The sequence below is a fragment of the Cannabis sativa genome, chromosome 1 (assembly GCF_029168945.1).
Source record: "Cannabis sativa cultivar Pink pepper isolate KNU-18-1 chromosome 1, ASM2916894v1, whole genome shotgun sequence".
Classification (NCBI taxonomy): domain Eukaryota; kingdom Viridiplantae; phylum Streptophyta; class Magnoliopsida; order Rosales; family Cannabaceae; genus Cannabis; species Cannabis sativa.
Genome location: NC_083601.1, coordinates 34,329,591 through 34,347,837, shown reverse-complemented (window position 1 = coordinate 34,347,837; position 18,247 = coordinate 34,329,591). Strand labels below are relative to the sequence as shown.

At 33.7% G+C, this 18,247-nt stretch overlaps 3 protein-coding genes across 5 annotated transcripts; 2 read left to right on the top strand and 1 right to left on the bottom strand.

Moving 5' to 3' along the window:
* Positions 1-596: 596 nt before the first annotated feature.
* LOC133033496 (uncharacterized) lies at positions 597-8,796 on the top strand. Its single transcript, XM_061108285.1, has 13 exons — positions 597-1,146; positions 1,230-1,342; positions 1,996-2,052; positions 2,889-2,984; positions 3,067-3,137; positions 4,121-4,163; positions 4,865-4,945; positions 5,051-5,110; positions 6,324-6,362; positions 6,620-6,717; positions 7,032-7,080; positions 7,425-7,469; positions 7,884-8,796. Exons 1-13 carry the CDS (start codon positions 768-770, stop codon positions 8,361-8,363), a joined length of 1,611 nt encoding a protein of 536 aa, XP_060964268.1. The 5' UTR covers positions 597-767; the 3' UTR covers positions 8,364-8,796.
* Positions 8,797-8,916: 120 nt separating this feature from the next.
* Positions 8,917-12,444, top strand: LOC133033497 (3-deoxy-manno-octulosonate cytidylyltransferase, mitochondrial). 3 transcript variants are annotated; one of them, XM_061108288.1, is made up of 9 exons: positions 8,917-9,298; positions 9,446-9,706; positions 10,051-10,096; positions 10,610-10,696; positions 10,771-10,895; positions 11,127-11,266; positions 11,380-11,431; positions 11,539-11,649; positions 12,055-12,444. In XM_061108288.1, the coding sequence occupies exons 2-9, from the start codon at positions 9,464-9,466 to the stop codon at positions 12,145-12,147; spliced, it is 897 nt and encodes a 298-aa protein (XP_060964271.1). In that variant the 5' UTR covers positions 8,917-9,298; positions 9,446-9,463; the 3' UTR covers positions 12,148-12,444. The 3 variants fall into 3 exon arrangements, with proteins under 3 accessions (XP_060964271.1, XP_060964270.1, XP_060964269.1); XM_061108287.1 differs by having other exon boundaries at positions 8,919-9,303; XM_061108286.1 differs by having other exon boundaries at positions 8,921-9,320.
* Positions 12,445-12,791: 347 nt separating this feature from the next.
* LOC133033498 (uncharacterized) lies at positions 12,792-14,069 on the bottom strand. The gene is made up of 2 exons (XM_061108289.1): positions 13,537-14,069; positions 12,792-13,440 (listed from the first exon to the last, which is right to left on the bottom strand). The coding sequence occupies exons 1-2, from the start codon at positions 14,014-14,016 to the stop codon at positions 13,258-13,260; spliced, it is 663 nt and encodes a 220-aa protein (XP_060964272.1). The 5' UTR covers positions 14,017-14,069; the 3' UTR covers positions 12,792-13,257.
* Positions 14,070-18,247: the final 4,178 nt, after the last annotated feature.

Here is an 18,247-nt window from a genome sequence, read left to right as displayed (position 1 = left end):
GTCCAATCCTGCGTACCAAACGGGTCCAAATAGTTTTTTAAAAAAGAACTACATCATTAGTCACAAACCCAATTTATTAAATTGTTAAATAGTTTTTTTTTTTTCATTTATTCTTTTATAATAACACATGCAATTTCTTTGTTATTTTTACTATTTTTAATATTAATCACAAAGTATCATCTTTATATATTTTAAAAATGATATGTTTCTAATTTCAATACTATTACTTACACATATAAAAATACTATATTTTAAATCATATCACTCAACAAGTATAATATATTTATATAATAAAAAATTGTAAAAGTTGAACAACACCGCGCGAAACGCGGCTTAGTTCCTTAGTATATAATAAAAACAATTACATAAGATAAATTATTGTACTAAAATTAATAATGTTAATTATTTTAGTAAAAAATATATATATAAATAAATAGTATACACATAATTATTAAATAAAATTAATATACGGTATATAAATAATATAAAATTATTAATTAAAAAAATTATATAATCAAGATAATTTTTAATAAATTAATAAAGAGTTTAAACTTTCGAATTAAAATGTTATTTTTTTTTTAAAAAAATAATGAGATAAAAACGTAGGGAACCTCTCCAGTCTCCTCCAGTTGAGTCCAGTGTAAAAAAGATAAAAATTGTTGGCGCCAGAAACCCAAGTAAGTGATATAATCAAGGATTGGGAAACCTAATGCTGCGGCCCATCCTAAACTTAGGCTGTCACTCTTAATTATTATTCCTCCTCTCCAATGGAGGAGGCCTCGCAATCGCAATCGCAATCGCAATCTTTCATCTACGAAACCCTAACCACTCTATCCTTCCCTTCCTCCGACCAATCGTCACCGTCCGATCACCGTGAACCCTATTCTGTCTACCGAAACGAGATTTCACTATCCACTATTCCTTTGCCATCCTTCGACGCCGAAGCAGCCGCCGCCGCCCCTGATTACTTCTCCCTCGATGCTGCCGCAGATGAACACTTCTCCCTCCCGGTTCCAGAATCCCTCGCTCGCTCTCGTGGAGCCGAGCCGAAGACACCGGCTCCTGTTGAGGACGAGCGGCGCCTTGAGAGCAGCTGGTTTCGTGGCAATAGTAAATTCAAGAGCCCTATGCTTCAGCTCCATAAAGGTACTACTGGTTTTGAAGTAGAAAGCGGTTCAATTCATGAGATACTGGATGTTTAATTATTATTGATTTATTTATTTTTGCAGAAATAGTGGATTTCTGCGAATTTCTCTCTCCAACTCCAGAAGAGAAAGATTCCCGTAATGCAGCTATTGAACGTGTTTCTGATGTTATCAAGTATATTTGGCCTAACTGCGAGGTATAATCTGATTCTTTCCCTCTATTTGGGGCATGAGTTCTGTTGTAAACTCTGTACAACACAGGACTCAAAGCACATCCTATATTAAGATCAAACCGCCAGTAAGAAAAACAATCTAAACCAGAAAACAGGAAACCAAAATATGAATGGAAACGCAGTAAAGAACACAAGCAACTTATATACTAGTTCGACCCAATAGAGTGGTCTACTTCCTGTCTTCTCCCATGGAGTTCCAATTTGAATTATATGATAAAATAGTTCTATTACAACCTATAGCAACCATTTCAATCTATACAAGATTCTTATCGGATGTCCCCGAAGAGACAATCTATACAAGATTCTCCTTGAACTTTGCAAAACTGAAGCCTCAAAACTTTCTTTTTCAACCCCTTACAAAGCCCTTTCAAAAGTGTTTCCCAATTCTCCCCCTAAAATGACTTAACGTTTACTAGTGATTAAGGCTCAAGCCTTTTATAAGAGTTAACCCAAATAAAACCCAAAGAACAAGAGGGAAAGATGGTTGCTAACAAAACTTAACAAACTTTCATTTAAATTGAAAATTCTTAACTAAGAGTTAGTTTTATGTGGATTATATTACCACAAGTTCCTTAGAAGCTTAATTATGATGACTTCTACTTGTGGCAACTTTGTAGGTAGAAGTTTTTGGGTCGTTCAGGACAGGGCTTTATCTTCCAAGCAGTGACATTGATGTAAGTATGTCGCCCTCCATCTTCTTTGTTATATATGAAGTTGTGGTGCTGTTGCAGTAGACCACTATTAATTACTTATTGTTTTCTCATAATTATTGTGCATTTTTTCTAATTTTTATTTGTTGCCCTCTTTGATGAACTAGTTATGACCACTTTTTCTATCTTTAAACTAATGTCTCTTTTGTTAGTTCCGTCCATGTTGGGGAATAGAATAAGGAGTGTTTATCATTTCAAATTAGTAATGGATTTTCTTACAAAGGTTGAAACAAGTTTTGGTGGCCCAACATGATTACACCAATCAGGAAAGAATCACAATAACACTTGGCTAATGAGTTTTATGTCCTTACAAAATAAATTTGTTTCTCTAGTGTCTCTATTTGATAACTCACTTCCATCTAACAGTATGTTACTTACTGAAGCACTTCACTTCATTTACCTCGGCAAGTAATCACTGGAAAGAGAATTAGGTTTATTTGGATTCCAATTTTATAACAGTTGAAATGCTAAATGTCACACAACAATGGATCTATGTTCTCTTTCCCATTCCTTTCAAAAATATTTTCATTTACAATTTATAAAATTATAGATTAGTAACCATGCTATGAAGTCTGATTTGAAGTTATTTTGTTGGATACTAAAGTGATTTTGAAGCAATAATTGATTTTTGGCCATGACATTTTCAAGAAATTAAATAAATAATGTGTGTGTGTAGTTTTTTTCCCCCTTTCATACTTATTAGCTAAGAATTGAAGATTGCTGGTGTTTTTCTTAAATGATGATGGCCCATCATTTTTTTTTTCCAATTAATGCTTTTCACTGATTCCTGCCAATGATAGGTTGTGATCCTAGGCTCAGGAATCCAGAAACCACAGCAAGGTTTGCAAGCTCTTTCTCGGGCATTGTCACAGAAGAGCATTGCAAAAAAGATACAGGTGCTATTTTTTTTTATTTATAATCATCACTTTTCTGTCAACAGAGAGTTTTCCTTCTTACTTTTGGCTATCCATTCTTCAGGTGATTGCAAAGGCTCGTGTGCCAATTATTAAATTTATAGAAAAGAGAAGTGGTGTTGCATTTGATATAAGGTTCGTCAAAAACTCTTTTGCAACAATTTAAAATGTTTAATGTTTGACTTGGAATCAATCCTGATATCGTAGATGGTTTACTTTTGTATTGTTTACTGTCTTAATTTTTCACAATTTAGAAATCTTTTGATGTAGTTTTTGTTGTATAATTAAATTTTAGTAATCATGTTTTAATCTGTGGGACCAAAGTGGATTTGCATTAAGTGGAATTCTTATAACAAATTAGCGAAATTAAACCAGGTGGCAACTGTTGGTCACTTGATCATTACCTAACTGTTAGGTTGGCTGCTTTATACATGCATCATTTTATTCAGTTTTGTTTGCTGAGCTGTAGTATAGTCTTTTTCTCAATGAAGCAACTGTACTTTGTTCGTCAAAATGAAAATTACAAACAAAAGAGAAGGAAGATTATATTTCTTTCATAAAAAAGTGGAACAAAAACCGTACTCAACCAGAATAAAGAACAGACATAACCCCACTCAATTACAATAAAAGTTCTCATTAACTTACAGAAAACAAAAATGACCAAACAATTACTTGCATTTATTTCACAGGGGAACCCAAAACTTGATCCTTCCTCACAATGTTTCCAGAAGACTTACATTATCTAAAAAAATCAATAATGTCCTCTAACCAAACTCCCCACATAACAGCCAGCACTTTACAACTCCTCAATAGCCTGTACTTCAGAATTCCACAAATGGCTGCAATTTTTAATGTAACCCCCCACAAATCTTGAACTAAGAAATCATTTATCATATAATCAGATAACCATTAGTACCTGTAGAGTTTTTGCAAGATGAGGTTTTGCACTATTTATTTCTGACAAATAGACTACTGAATTTATATTTTGAACAAGGAAATTGAAAGCTAGTGTCGAACTTTTGATTTTGTGCTTAGAAGCCATTGCAAAAGCATTTTCATATTGAGTATGTTCTGTGTCATTAGCCTTGGTTGATTTAATTTTTGTTTTTTTGTAACAGTTTTGATCTACAGAATGGTCCAGTAGCTGCTGAGTTTATTAAGGTTTGTTACCTCATCTTCATATAATTATATTTAGAAAGAAGAAAAAGATGGTATGCTTACTTTTTTTTTAAAAGTTGTGAATATAATAATTTGTAATAATTTGAAATGTGAATGTGGATACGCAACTTTTTATAAGACTGATGATGTAAACACACAACTTTGACTTCTTTATGATGGTTGAATAGAACACTGGTGTTTGGCGTCTTTTGTTGCTAGACAAAGATGACCATTGGTTAATGCCTCTACAGGCAAGTTATAAAATTTCCAAATGTGTAGGCGTTTTATTAAAAGGTAAAACTGCTGCGTTAGAAGTCAGTGTATCATTTTGAATAGCATACACAACTAAAATTAAAAACTAAAGCTTTCCTATCTCATATAGCAGTGAAATAAAAATAGTAGATGTGGTAATCTTAATGTTCTATTGGTCACATTGAGCAAAGACGTTCCTGTGATTGAAAAATCTTTTTGGTCAATCATCTCTTATTAACTTTTTGATTATGAAAATTTGAGGCCTGTGTTTAATGGTTGTGTGAATTTTTCGATTTTATATTATAATTGTCTTTGCTTTTACTCCTTTATTCCAAGATTGAATTGGTTTGTTGTAAGATACACACTACTTTGTCCACTGAGTCTAATTGTGTAAGTTGGAGAACTCATTTTACTTTTATCTTGTTGCTACATCACACATGTTACAATTTCAGAATGCAGTTTCAAGATTGCCTCCTATACGGCCTTTGTGTTTGATTTTAAAAGTGTTTTTGCAACAGAGGGAGCTTAATGAGGTATGTTCTTATACACCAAGTTCAATCAAATTAATATGGCATTATTTTTACCTGTAAAGTATATCACTCCAGTTTCCTAATTCAATATTTGAACATATTATTAAGGTCTACTCTGGCGGATTAGGTTCTTATGCTCTTCTCACCATGCTCATGGCAATGTTGCAGGCAAGTGATTCTTTATAAGTTCATTTAAAAGTTGATCTGTGATTGCATATATACATATAGTCTGTACTCTGTAGGACCTGTTTATTCCCTGCAGAACTTGTTAATTGTACAATTAAGTAAGCAAAGATGCGGAGGAGAAACATAGAATCGTTAGTATAAACAAATAAATAATCTATGGGAATATGTGACGGATGTGGTCTATACTTTGCTCTCATGAGGTTTCTTCATGAATGAGACCTACCTAGTCACTAGCTTATGTTTCCTACCTCCCCAAAATTGTCCAAGTCAGGGGGAGGATCCAATGTCAAAACTACTTAAAATATGAACTGTTTCTTCTTTTTTTGGTGCCACTAAACTTTTCCCCCTCCTACACTGACAAAAGAAAACGTGGGGAAAAAAACCAGTAACCAAAACAAGTATATTAGCTTTTATCGTGGAGTATTTTTATAAAATGATAGTGTGCCTTGAGTTCCTTCATTGTTGGAAACGCCCTCATAACTTGAATCTATGCTGCTTTTTTTTGCTTTTATTTTATTTAATCTTATCTGAAGTATTAGAATCTTACTACCATTTTATAAACGTAATAATCTACTACCACTTATCTTTCAATATTCCGTGGTAGTGTATATTGTCATAGGGAGAAATGTTGTAATTTGTTTAAAGAAAAAGCAATTCTGGGACATCTTCATATTAGAATGACAAGAGTATACCTATGACTTAGAAGCTTGATGAATCCTTTGGGACAATTTGTCCTTTTTTGCTACCTATATGGTCAATGTTTAGCAATTGTTTTCAGTACAGCTGAATACAGTGAAAAGAAAATACAGTCTTTTACCTTTACTCTGTGTTATATATATGTATGACTGGACCACCTATAAGTATTATGCAGCCTTTTAGATCTTTTTGGTTCTTTTATGACTCCATATGATAAAGTTTTAAGAATTGGTTTTTAAAGTTAAATGCATTGGAGAAGACAGTTCTCTACATTTATGCTGATCTGGTTGGTGCTGTGTCTTTTATATATGCCTTGACCTCATTGTCAACTTATTTTGTGGGTTTTGGAATGAGGTAGGGAGACTGGCCCAGGGATGATGGCTTTTGATACATATCACTTATCAGTATCATACATTAGAGCCAAATCCATTTACATTCTTAACTTTTTTTTTCACTAATTTTGCCTTAGCTATCAATCTAACACATTTTCACACTGCAGAGCCTACGAGAATCAGAAGCTAACTTAGGAATTCTTTTGGTAAGTGTTTCTTAAGCAAACGCATTAAAGCTTTCTTTCATTGCTCCATTGTTTTCAAATATTAAAGTCAGTTCACATGGAATCTAACTACTAGGGGTGGGCTGTTGTTACTGCTGATTTTACTTCAGATTGTGCTGTAGAATGTTATTGTGGTTTCTATGATAAAATTTGGTGTTTTGTGAGATTAAAATTTGTCTATGTAAGTTTTTGTGTACGCATGAATTTATATATTTGTACTTTTTTGTTGTGGAAAATAGGTAAACTTTTTTGACTTTTATGGACGTAAATTGAACACACCAGATGTTGGTGTATCTTGCAATGGTGGAGGCACCTTTTACTCAAAGAATGATAGAGGGTAAACAGAAGCTTCTTGTTCCTTTTCATTGTTGCTTGTTATGCATCTCAGTCATCAATATAATTAAATGGGTTGACTTTTCTGTTTTGTTCTCTTTGATACTTAGGCATACTTGCACCTCAGTCATCATTTGATCAATCTTGCAATGAAATTTGTCATTTTTGTAGACATCTAAGATGGACTGTGTAATCTAGCCACAAAAACTTATAGGATTTTTGTGGGACTTTTTCAATGAAGAGTGTAATGACATTTATGATATCATACATCTGTTTATTTATATGTTTCTGAAGTTATTTACTTGCCTTTTCTTTCAGTTTCTTAAATAGAGGACGACCTTTTCTTATATCCATTGAGGATCCTCAGGTTTGTTGCCATAATTTGCTCGTACTTATAAGTTACAGCTGTATTCATCCTTTGATTGAACATGCATTTTCTTGAAACAAAAACTTGTATTTTTATGGTAAACAAATACCTCTTCTGAAATGTTTGTCACAATTTGACAATGATTTTCTGGGAGAGAAAAATCCTTTGGAAACATGCAAAGTCGATGATTTTGTTATTATTTACAAATTTGATGTATAAGTTTGTAAGGTGTATAAACAGATCGGATAGAATTAGGAAAATAAGGAAGATACTTTGCCTCTCTAATGGTTTCTGTTCTATTTCTTGTTACTGAGCAATGTTTCTGTTTTGCTGATGATCTCTAGGCTCCAGAGAATGACATTGGGAAGAGCTCATTTAACTATTTTCAGGTTTGTTTATCTTGGCTTTCTTTTTGCATGGCTGTTGGTTTTGAGTACTTAATAGTTCATCATTTTGCACTTGTGATCTTACGCTGACTATCACTCCTGTTTCTTCGCTTCCTGGTAGCTTTTTTATGACACGTCTTTTGCTACATTATGGGATTGGTGACTTTAGGGTTTCTTTTTTTCTGTGTGTGTGGGGGGTAGACTTTAGTATCATTAACTAGAGATATATATCTTAGTATCTTCATTCATTTTATGTTCCACATTGAAGAAACTGCCTCACTGGGTCAACCTGCTATGAACTGCTCTACCACCATTTTCATTTTGAATTATTATCTATAAATTCTGCAGTGTAGTAAAAATTGACATCATTTTACATCATTTCATGAAGCGTTGAGTGTCTAAATTATATGTTTACAGATTAGGTCAGCTTTTGCAATGGCCTTCACAACCTTGACAAATCCTAAGGTCATCTTGGGCCTAGCCTCCAACAGGAGCATTCTAGGTACCATAATTAGACCAGATGCAGTCTTGCTAGAACGCAAGGGAGGATCCAATGGACAAATGACTTTTACTAGCTTGCTTCCGGGAGCTGGGGAGCCATTACACTCCCAGTATGATCATCAGGAGATTTTGTGCAATTGGCAATTAGACGACGAAGAACCCCTGCCACGGGGAGGTGATGGTGCTGGTGAGTTTTTTGAGCATTCCTCTGGTAAGAAGAGGAAATCCTCTTCTAAGAAGGATAAACGTGCTAAGAAAGTAAAAGAGACAGATGGGGGCAGTTCCAGACATCGAGAAAGTGGCTCTAGAAAAGATTTAGTCAAGAAAAAACGTTGGAGACACAACCAAGCTGATACGAATGGTTATGGTCGTAGCGTTTCCCAATGGAGTCACTAGAATTCTTGTTTTATAATTGCTAATATATCTTGGCTGCTCTGTTGTCATCAAACCTTGTCGTCCTGAATAGAATGATGCAATGCCTGAACAGAAGACGTGAAAGCAGCCTTCACTTTCTAGACAGGCGTATGCGGTAATGAAGTCTAGTGTATACTTTCCAGATGGCCTTAAATTTATAGAAAGTTTCGGATCTGAAACCTTAAGCTCGTCTGGTATCATGTAACGTATTTAGCTGAGCAACAATTGTTCGTCAGTTTTGACGTAGAGCGAGCATATACAGATCATTCTTATGCTGTATTCTTTAACCTAGTTTTAGGCTTCATTTTTTGTTTTCTTTTTTCAAGGGACGAATAATTTTCAGTGGAATGACATAATTTCTTGAAAATATTACTCTACTTGAGATTCAGAATGCTAGATTGTGGTTATTTAGTTATCTGAGTTTTTTTTTTTTTTTTTTGTGATATAGTGAAATTTGCATTTAGAAAAAGAAAATAGCACGGTATGACGCAAATTGTCGTTGTAATGCATCCTGCCTGGCAATGTTGACAAGTAGGATATTAATATTGGCTTTAATAACGGCGATGTAACTTGATACCAACCAAATCTTGCATGAAAGAAAAGGTTTATACTAAATATTGAAGAAGTAAAACAGAATAGTAAAAAAAAAATGGATTTCATTTTTGATAAAAAAGAAAAACATTCGAAAGAAATTAGGATGAACAGTGAATAGATTGCAATAAAAAAAAAAGAAACTTTGTTCCCAATTCAACATGCGTCACCTTTTGTCTGTTCCCTCCCAGGATGCCAGCTCAAGCTTTTGCTTCTGCCAGCTCACGCACCACCTGTGATTCACTTCTTCCCACCGCCACCGCTTTTCCCAGCCTTGTAGGCTTCGCACGCCTTCACTCTCCTATCTCTCGCTAAGGAAACATTCAGTGAGGTTTTTCTAATTTTATGGTATTTCCTATTGTTATATTAAGAATATTATTATGAACCGTAATTTTAGTTAAAATCTTTTGCTCATACTATTTCACACTCACATTGGAAGAAAACAAGACTTTAATTTCCTTCTCGATTTTCAGTGATTGACACAACACGCCATGTCCACACGTTCTTCTTCATCCACATCTTCTTCGTCTTCATGTGGATCTTCGGCCACTACCATTGCATGGATCGGTTATGGCATAGCCGCCATTACAGCTGCAGCAATTGGAGCCCGCTTCTATCTGGGTCGAGCTACTAAGTTCCGAAGCCGGGTCGTTGGCATTATTCCCGCTCGTTTTGCTTCCTCCCGCTTTGAGGGCAAGCCTCTCGTTCAGATCCTCGGGAAGCCCATGATCCAGGTACCCATTATTATTTTTTTTCTTTCTACGAATTGAATTTACGAGTTTGTGTGATTTGGTTAAGTTATTGCAGTGTTGGTCTCAAATTTTAAAGGGGCTTCTGTTTAGCTTGGCGTAAATAGTTACCGACAATGCACTTTTAATTTGTTAGAATTATTGAAGAAAAAACTGTTCTTTCTTTTGAAATTTATCATCTCACAAAGTTAATTGTTTGTGCTTACAAGTTTATGTCAGTTACATATGGATCTAATAGGTAGTTTTTTTTTTGGTTAAGATCTCATATTCAGAGCATTGTCATTTTGTTTTAGAAAAGTTTAATTATTTATTGAGTTCATCTTATGCAGAGAACTTGGGAAAGGGCAAAGCTTGCGGGTTCGTTGGATCATATTGGTATGTTAATTAACTTCTTTTCATCTTATATTATGACATTGTGAAAAAGCGAAGAAAGACTCTCTTAGGCGATATTTCTGTCTGAAATTTTAGGGTCAAGTTCAATGTGTTTTAAGAATTATTTCGATTCAAGTCTCAGAGTCATTAATGCATTAGCCAACTTGTGTTAGTCGCTGAGTACCCTTTCAAGATTGTTTTGATACGTACTGTAGTAGAATCAAATCTCTCTTTGATTTGTTCTGTTATTCAAGATCCATTCTTTGTGTGCTGGTATCAATCTTCGTTTCTTAGAGAGCGAAGTTTCTTAGTTGTACTAAAATATCCCCCGCAGGAATGAAGGACAATTGATTATCAAAGAGAATTTTGTCTTGTTTGTGTCAAGGTTTTTGGCATAATTATTCTTAACCTTTCCTTTAATCAACCTTACTGTATCTCATTGCTCAATTATCTGTCTGTCTCACTCATCTAGTATCATGTTCATCTGAAGATTTGTTTTTTTTTTCTTTCCGGTAGTTGTGGCCACAGATGATGATAAGATTGCAGAATGCTGCCGAGGGTTTGGTGCTGATGTTGTAATGACTTCAGTGTCTTGTCGAAATGGTTGGTATCTTACTATACTTGAATGTTGATTTAGATAGTTTTGGTTAGATTTTGTTGACAGGGTATCGTTTAAGGTACTGAGCGTTGCAATGAGGCACTTCAGAAGCTTGGTAAGAAGTATGACATAGTTGTCAACATTCAGGGCGATGAGCCTCTTCTTGAACCTGAGATCATAGATGGAATTGTAAAAGCTTTGCAGGTATGCTATCCTCTTTCTTTTGCAGTCTTCCACTTCTTATTCTTAATATGCAAAGCTATCTCATTTGTGGACTACTCAAATTGGGTTTTCAAGTTTTAGTCTATAGGAAGGCTTAAAATTGAAATTTTTTGAACTTAGGTGAAGCTTGGGTTGTTATATATCCTATAGTTTGCAATTGTCCATCTTTTGTTAAATCTGCGTGTTCATACTGGAATTTGTTTTGTCTACCAGGATGCACCCGATGCAGTATTTAGCACTGCAGTTACATCTTTGAAATCAGAAGACGCATTTGATCCTAATAGAGTGAAATGTGTGATGGATAATCGGGGTTATGCTATCTACTTTTCAAGGGGGTTGCTTCCATATAACAAGTGAGAATATGCTCCCCGTCGGCTTGTTTTATCTTTTATAATAGCATGTATGAAAACCAATCCATGTTTACAAGTGTTTATCATACCTTGATTCTGTCCAAAATTTTCAACAGGTTAGGGAAAGTCAATCCACAGTTTCCATATTGGCTTCATCTCGGAATTCAGGTACCAAATTCAATCTTTCCTGTGTTACGCAGAGTGGGTACAATTTACTTTGTATAGATGTTGGTTACCCATATTTTTTCTGGTGATGTGTTTGGCATGTCTACCAGAGCTACGATTCCAAGTTTCTCCAGATATATTCTGAGCTTGAACCCACTCCCTTGCAACTAGAAGAAGATCTTGAGCAGCTTAAAGTCCTTGAAAATGGATACAAGATGAAGGTACAATGAGATTTTTACTAAGTTAATGTCCCTTGAAATTTTAAAGACTAGAGTTTTATTCACTTTTTTTTTGGCCTTTTCACTGGAGGTTGTGGAGAAAATTGGAAACATTCTGTTGCAATCTTTATTTACTTGGACCATAATAAATTAATGGAATTTCAAAGTAGCCCTTAATATAACACTTATTAGTAGGATGCATGGTGAAGGTATAATGAGATTTTACAAAGATAAAAGTATTTTGAAACTTAAGCCTACAGTTTCTTCGTTCTTTTCTTGTTTTCTTCACTGAAAATTGTGAAAAAACTTGGAAACATGCTGCTGAGATCTTTGTTTTCTTGGAACATATCACATTAATGGGATTTCAAATCTTATTTATAGTTTCCTTTTGCTCATTACACTGTTCAGGTGATTAAGGTTGACCATGAAGCTCATGGTGTTGACATTCCAGAAGATGTTGAGAAGATAGAATCTCTCATGCGTCAGAATAATTTGTCTTAAGTTTTTTTCCCCCTCGTTGGAAGTGAAATTTTGTCTTAGTTTGTATACTACATATCTTCCTTTTCTTTTGAAAGGGATATACTACACATCTATAATTATAGAAAACACAATATCAAAGTCGTCTATGTAAACTTATTATTGTCTTGTTCACTTGGTTAAGGAGAGAATAAGAGTGTTAATTGAGTAACCCCATCTGATTTATTTATCCTTTTCCAGTTGTAACTCATTCTATGTAAGTCCATTTTTTATTCATTATTATTAAGACAGCTATTGACATCCCATGTTTGAAGCAATTTCCATAATTTGTGCAGTAATTGTATGTAATATGTACTATTCAGATTGTCAAACATGAGGAAAATAATGTATTATTTCTTTCCTAGTGTTGAAGTATTTTGACATGTTAATTGCTACATTTTCTAAAATTGTCAGAGCAATTGGCCTTTTCTAATTTTAAACATGGACTCTTTTGATTCGGGTAAACTTTAGTTGTTGAGAATATATTGACTTTGTATATTTTTTTTAAATGATGTAAAAAAATTACTAATAAATTGACAAATAAAGAAAGAAGGCGGTATTAGTCCAAGTCCCTCGGGGTAGCTCAGTTGGTAGAGCGGAGTTTTTTGAGTTTGTGAGACAAGTGCCAAACGACAAAGCAATAGACTTCATAAGTTTAAGATCACAAGTCGGTTCGTTTCTTTTCCCTAGGTTGATAACATGACACTATTTTTTTTAACTTTTAATAAAAAGTTTACTTCAAAATTAGGAGAAGAATTCTATCTAGGAAAGTGAACATGCCAGACAAACTTGTTCCTCTGTCTCCTAACCTAACCCAAAAACAGAAATCCATGCTCTACTTCTACTCATATTCTGATATTGCGTGTCTTTATAGACCAAATTCATCACACACTGGCTCTGCCACTCACACCACACTAGTAAGGAAGTAACAACTCTTTGACACAAAAAAGGCACAAACGACACAGATTGTAACACTGTAACAACAGGTGTCGTTTTCTGTAATGGCGTACTGAAGTTGGCAAAAATTAATTACAATACAATACAAGATTAGGATGAGAAGAAAAATCTTAAATGAATCCAAATCTTGAAATTAATTTAATTCCGTAGTAGTAGTTGTTGTTGAGCTTCCGTGACCAACTTCACCTCTGTTTGGAAAAGTAGAACCGACAGTGAGTCAATGGAGAAGTAGACGAACCCACCTGGCGAGTGAGTCACGAACGACCCGAAACTCGCTCCGACCACGCAGTGCCACGCTGGTCCGTACGACAAGTCAAACTCCTGTATAAATAAAACGACGACCAACAACAACCACCGTTGCAATATCAATAATCAGAATTCAGAAACCCAAACAAACATTATTGGAGCTTAGTGTACCTTTTTGAGAGCTCTAGCGAGGAGGGTGGGGTTGGGCTTCGGACGAGTTTTTGTTGTCGTTTTTGTGGAAACGACAGAGTCGAGGAGCGATCTGGTGCTTCTCAAGGCGTGTTCTTGCATGTGGGTTGGCATGTCGGATGATCTCAACCGTACGTTGAAGCTTATGGCTACGGCAGCCAACTTCACATCTTCATTTGCGGACCTTAATTTTAGCGAGGCAGCTTTGTTTTGAATTTGCATGGCTTGCTGCTTCTCTTGTTTCAATTTTCCATCCATTAATTGTATATATATATATATATATATGAGACCTATAAATATACAAAATGGAGTTTGTGTTGAAAAGAAAGAATAAAGTTGTTTCAGAATGAAAGGTGCACAGAAGCAGAGTTGGTGGGACTGGGAGAGTTGGAAGTTTGACTCGCCTTTTCTGAAGAAGAATTTTCTGAGTTTCTGGGGTCCACCAGGCACCACAAAACGCATTTGATATAACAAGTAAATACATGCTTCAATGCTTCCTAATAATAAATAGATATTATTTTTAGATTTATGTTTTATAAAAATTATAGATTTTATTTTTTATTTTTGCTATTTGATAATTCATATAATTTAAAAAATAGTATAAATTAAAAATACTATATATCATGAAATTAACGAATGGGGCTTTTGATTATATTAAAATGAAAAAATAGATAGACATTGAGCTCAAAATTATTTTCTAGTAGTTTAAAATAAAATAAAAATGCTAAAAGTATTAATTTAGATTTAGAGTGTCATATTATAATGATTAAAATACAAATGTAGGTTTATTATTTACTAATGGCTCATTCGATACGCTGTATAAGGATTGTATTGTATTAATAATAAATAATATTATGTATAGATAAATCAATGTATTGTATTAATTATTACGACCAAAATTTTTAATACATAACAAATAGTTCGTATTAGCTTATATTATAATATTTACAAAGGATTCGGGTCAACACCAATCTCCAACCCGGACCCAAACCCAAACCCGAGACCCGAACTTGGACCCTGGACCCGAGACCCAGACTCGAACCCCGAATCCCGAACCCGAGATCAAGACCCGGACACGAATCTAGGACAGACTTGGACTCGAAACCCGAAACTCGGACGTAGACCCGGGCCCCAGACCGAGACTTGGACCCGGACCTAGGAGCCGGACTCGGGACCCAGGACTCGCACCTGGGACCCAGACCCGTAGTTGGTGTTGGGATCAAGTGTATTGAAAATATTTATAACCTTACACAATTTATTAATACAACTCAATACCAAACATTATATTATATTAAATAATATTAATACAATACAATGTGTCATACCAAACGAGCCCTAAATATGATCAGTAGATTATAATTCATAAAGCAAAATAATCGGTGTGAGTGAGTGACTGTAATATAAACTTCTTTTTATAAATTTAATCACACTAAAATAATACTTATTCAATTATTTAAAGAAAAATTTAATATTCATACATTAAAACGATCCCATTAATATAAATAGATACTTAAGTTTTATAAAGGGATAAATACTATTTTGGAAGTTGTGTTTTGTAAAAGTTACTAATGGGACCCTCTATATTGTTAAATGACAAAATAGACCTTGTATTTTCTAAAATTGTACAAATAGGATCTTGGATTGATTTTTTGTCAAAATAAAACTTTATAATAATCTGATCTATAGATATTATGACAAAACTGATTACATTTTTCGTATCTATTCATGCTGGAAATTATCTTAAAGTTGGTTATATTAAAAAATAAAATTGTTAAAAATTGAGCTTAGGGTCATATTTATACCATTTTGGAAAATATAGGATCTATTTTATCATTTAACAAAACAAAGGATCCAATTAGTAACTTTAATAAAACACAAGATCCAAAATGGTATTTACCCTTTATAAATCATACAAATTTTACCTTTCTAACAACAAACACATCATTTAACTCTTTCTCTATCTCTCTCTCTCTCTCTCTCTCTCTCTCTCTCTCTCTCTCTCTCTCTCTCTCTCTCTCTCTCTCTCTCTCTCTCTCTCTCTCTCTCTCTCTCTCTCTCTCAACTAAACTCCAAAATAAGTCGGCCTTAGCACATCTGCCTCTGCACTAAATGCCAATGCTCTGCTCTCCGTTTGTAGTTTCTCTCACCTCAACCAGCAAAACTAAAATGGATAAATTATAAAAAATATAGAAAAATACAAGCATCGAAAAATCATAGATAAACCATTTTAAAAAGTATCACAATCGTATTAAAACTATCACAATAATAAAAAAACATAAAACATAAAAAAAAAACCCCATTGATGACCTATTGATAAACACATCGAGAAGCTATTGAGAAATCATTCGAAATAATCTATCGAAAAACTATTGAAATAACACCTGAGTTAAGTTTTTAGCATAGGAACCCCAAACCAAATCGAAAAATACCATTACAGCCTATAAATCAAGCCTCAAGCAAACACACACAAAAAAAAAAAAAAAATTGAATCAACAAAATTAAACCTTTGACTCGGTTGATAAGGGTGGGGCTTCGACGAAGATGAGACTATTGGTGGGGACTCAGGATTTGGCCTTTCAAGCTCGAGATTTGGTTGGGTAGGGCTTCGACGCCGAACAACAAGAGGAGTGGGAGTTCGACAGAGATGGGACTATCAACGTAGGGTTTTGACGACAGACTGGGTTCGGTCTTGCCGGTATCGATTGTCTTCTTGTCGCATCTCGGATGGGCTCCCAATATAGTTGGTTTTTTGTTATGAAGGGATAAAATGGGGAAACTAACACTATGTTTGATAGAGGAGAAAGGAGGAGAGAGAGATAGGGGTGTAGGGAGAGGGATAGAGGAATTGAATTCCCTTGTTTGGCAAGTGGGAGAGGGGGGAAGGAAGAGGATTGATGAAGGGAGACTCTTTCCCTTTCAAATACACAATTTCTAATCCTTCCAAAAATGAGGGAATGGAAGAAAAAGACAAAAAAAAGTATATAAAATGACTATTCTACCTTTCAAAATAATATATATAATTACATTAAAAAAATAATAAAATCGTAATTTTAATATTATTTTTCATCCTTTCAACTTTACTTTTAATACCAAACAACACGAATGAAAGTAACTATCATCTCCATCCTTTTTACTCCCCATTCTTTCGAAACTCTCTATTTATACTACTCTCATTCCTTCTTACCAAACAGAGCCTAAAGTAAAAGTACAAATAATTTAGTATAAAATATTTTTGGGATTTAAAATTAATTATTAGTAAACATTTAAAGATGGTTATTGAAATTTCACTTACAAAAATCCTAAATGAGGTTATAGCTTGTTGAATACTAAGTGTAATATAAATGCCATAAATTACTCACACATAAATAATGTAGAACAAATACACAAACATTATATATATATAAAAAATAGTAAATAACGATATAAGTACTCAAAGTTTTGAGTTTGTAAGAGTCATAAATTCAATAAAAAATTTTAGCGGCATAAGCATCAAATGTTAATAAAACTATAATTTTCCTTCACTTTCTTCAATATAGATTCTGTTTTGAATTTATTAATAAAATATTTAAAAGTAATTAGTACTACATATTTATGTCTAGACTAAATAGTCTAAAATAGTATGTGCCTTGTTTTAAATAAAAACAGTGTCTGTACCAATAAAGTTAAAAAGAAATTACAATTTTTATAAATATTATGTACTTATGCCTCTAAAAAAATTATTAAATTTATACCACTATTTATCTTATATACGTAAAGAGTATGGGCTCTTAATTGGGCATATGTCAATGTAAATTAAAAGAAGACCGACTGTATAGTGTATACCCATGTGAATGCACATCCCGTGAAATTGAAAGTCCAAGATAGTCATGCTTCACTTATTAGCCAATTTACATGACACGTGCAACATGTCTCGTGATTGAGAATAATAAATACAAATTGGCTTGGTTTTGCTTTGCTTTGAATATCACAAATTTTATGACCATTCCAAATTAAATATTTGGCTAATTAGAATTTTTGCCCCTGAACTTTAATATGTATCAAATTATGTTTCTTAAACTTTTAAAGTCGTTAAAAATGCACCCTGAACTATTAAGATTGTTAGATTAAAAGACTTTTTTTTTCAAATTTAGTAAAAAAGTCTAATATAGATGAAAGTTCAAGGATCATAATTTAGTACATGTCAAAGTTCGGGAGACATGATTTGGTAGATATCAAAGTCTGGGGAGTATGATTTAGTACATAAACAATCATTGAAACAATATAATTGAATGAAAATAGAGAAAAGTCCTTAAATCCAACAATTTCAATAATTCAGGGGCATTTTTAACGATATTAAAAGTTCACGAGGCATGATTCGGTACATGTCAAAGTTCAGAGGACAAAAATCCTAATTAACCTCAATATTCATTGTATATACTATAACGTTAATTATGCCTACATTATTAGCACATACTCAGACGTAAGGGAATGATTTTTGTGTATATGTAACAAGAACTCCCTTAAAAATAACAAATATGTAAAAAGAAAACACAAAATCCTTGATATATCATAATATAGATATGGTGAGATGAAAATTAAGTTAATGTGATCTTGTAATAGCTACAATAGATATTGATCCATGCATGATATAATGCTTCCAAAGTTCCTTACTACAAGAAATATCACTTGCCGGCTCTAATTTGTATCGGCAGAA

What these genes read in the sequence shown, in the direction of transcription:
- LOC133033496 (XM_061108285.1), top strand. Translation starts at nt 768, where the DNA reads ATGGAGGAGGCCTCGCAATCGCAATCGCAATCGCAATCTTTCATCTAC. An exon ending in TGCTCATGGCAATGTTGCAG is followed by an intron (nt 5,111 to 6,323) that starts GCAAGTGATTCT and finishes TTCACACTGCAG; the next exon opens with AGCCTACGAGAATCAGAAGC. An exon ending in GCTCATTTAACTATTTTCAG is followed by an intron (nt 7,470 to 7,883) that starts GTTTGTTTATCT and finishes ATATGTTTACAG; the next exon opens with ATTAGGTCAGCTTTTGCAAT.
- LOC133033497 (XM_061108288.1), top strand. Translation starts at nt 9,464, where the DNA reads ATGTCCACACGTTCTTCTTCATCCACATCTTCTTCGTCTTCATGTGGA. An exon ending in GAATTGTAAAAGCTTTGCAG is followed by an intron (nt 10,896 to 11,126) that starts GTATGCTATCCT and finishes TTTGTCTACCAG; the next exon opens with GATGCACCCGATGCAGTATT. An exon ending in GGGTTGCTTCCATATAACAA is followed by an intron (nt 11,267 to 11,379) that starts GTGAGAATATGC and finishes AATTTTCAACAG; the next exon opens with GTTAGGGAAAGTCAATCCAC.
- LOC133033498 (XM_061108289.1), bottom strand. Translation starts at nt 14,016, where the DNA reads ATGCGTTTTGTGGTGCCTGGTGGACCCCAGAAACTCAGAAAATTCTTC. An exon ending in TCGCTAGAGCTCTCAAAAAG is followed by an intron (nt 13,441 to 13,536) that starts GTACACTAAGCT and finishes TTATTTATACAG; the next exon opens with GAGTTTGACTTGTCGTACGG.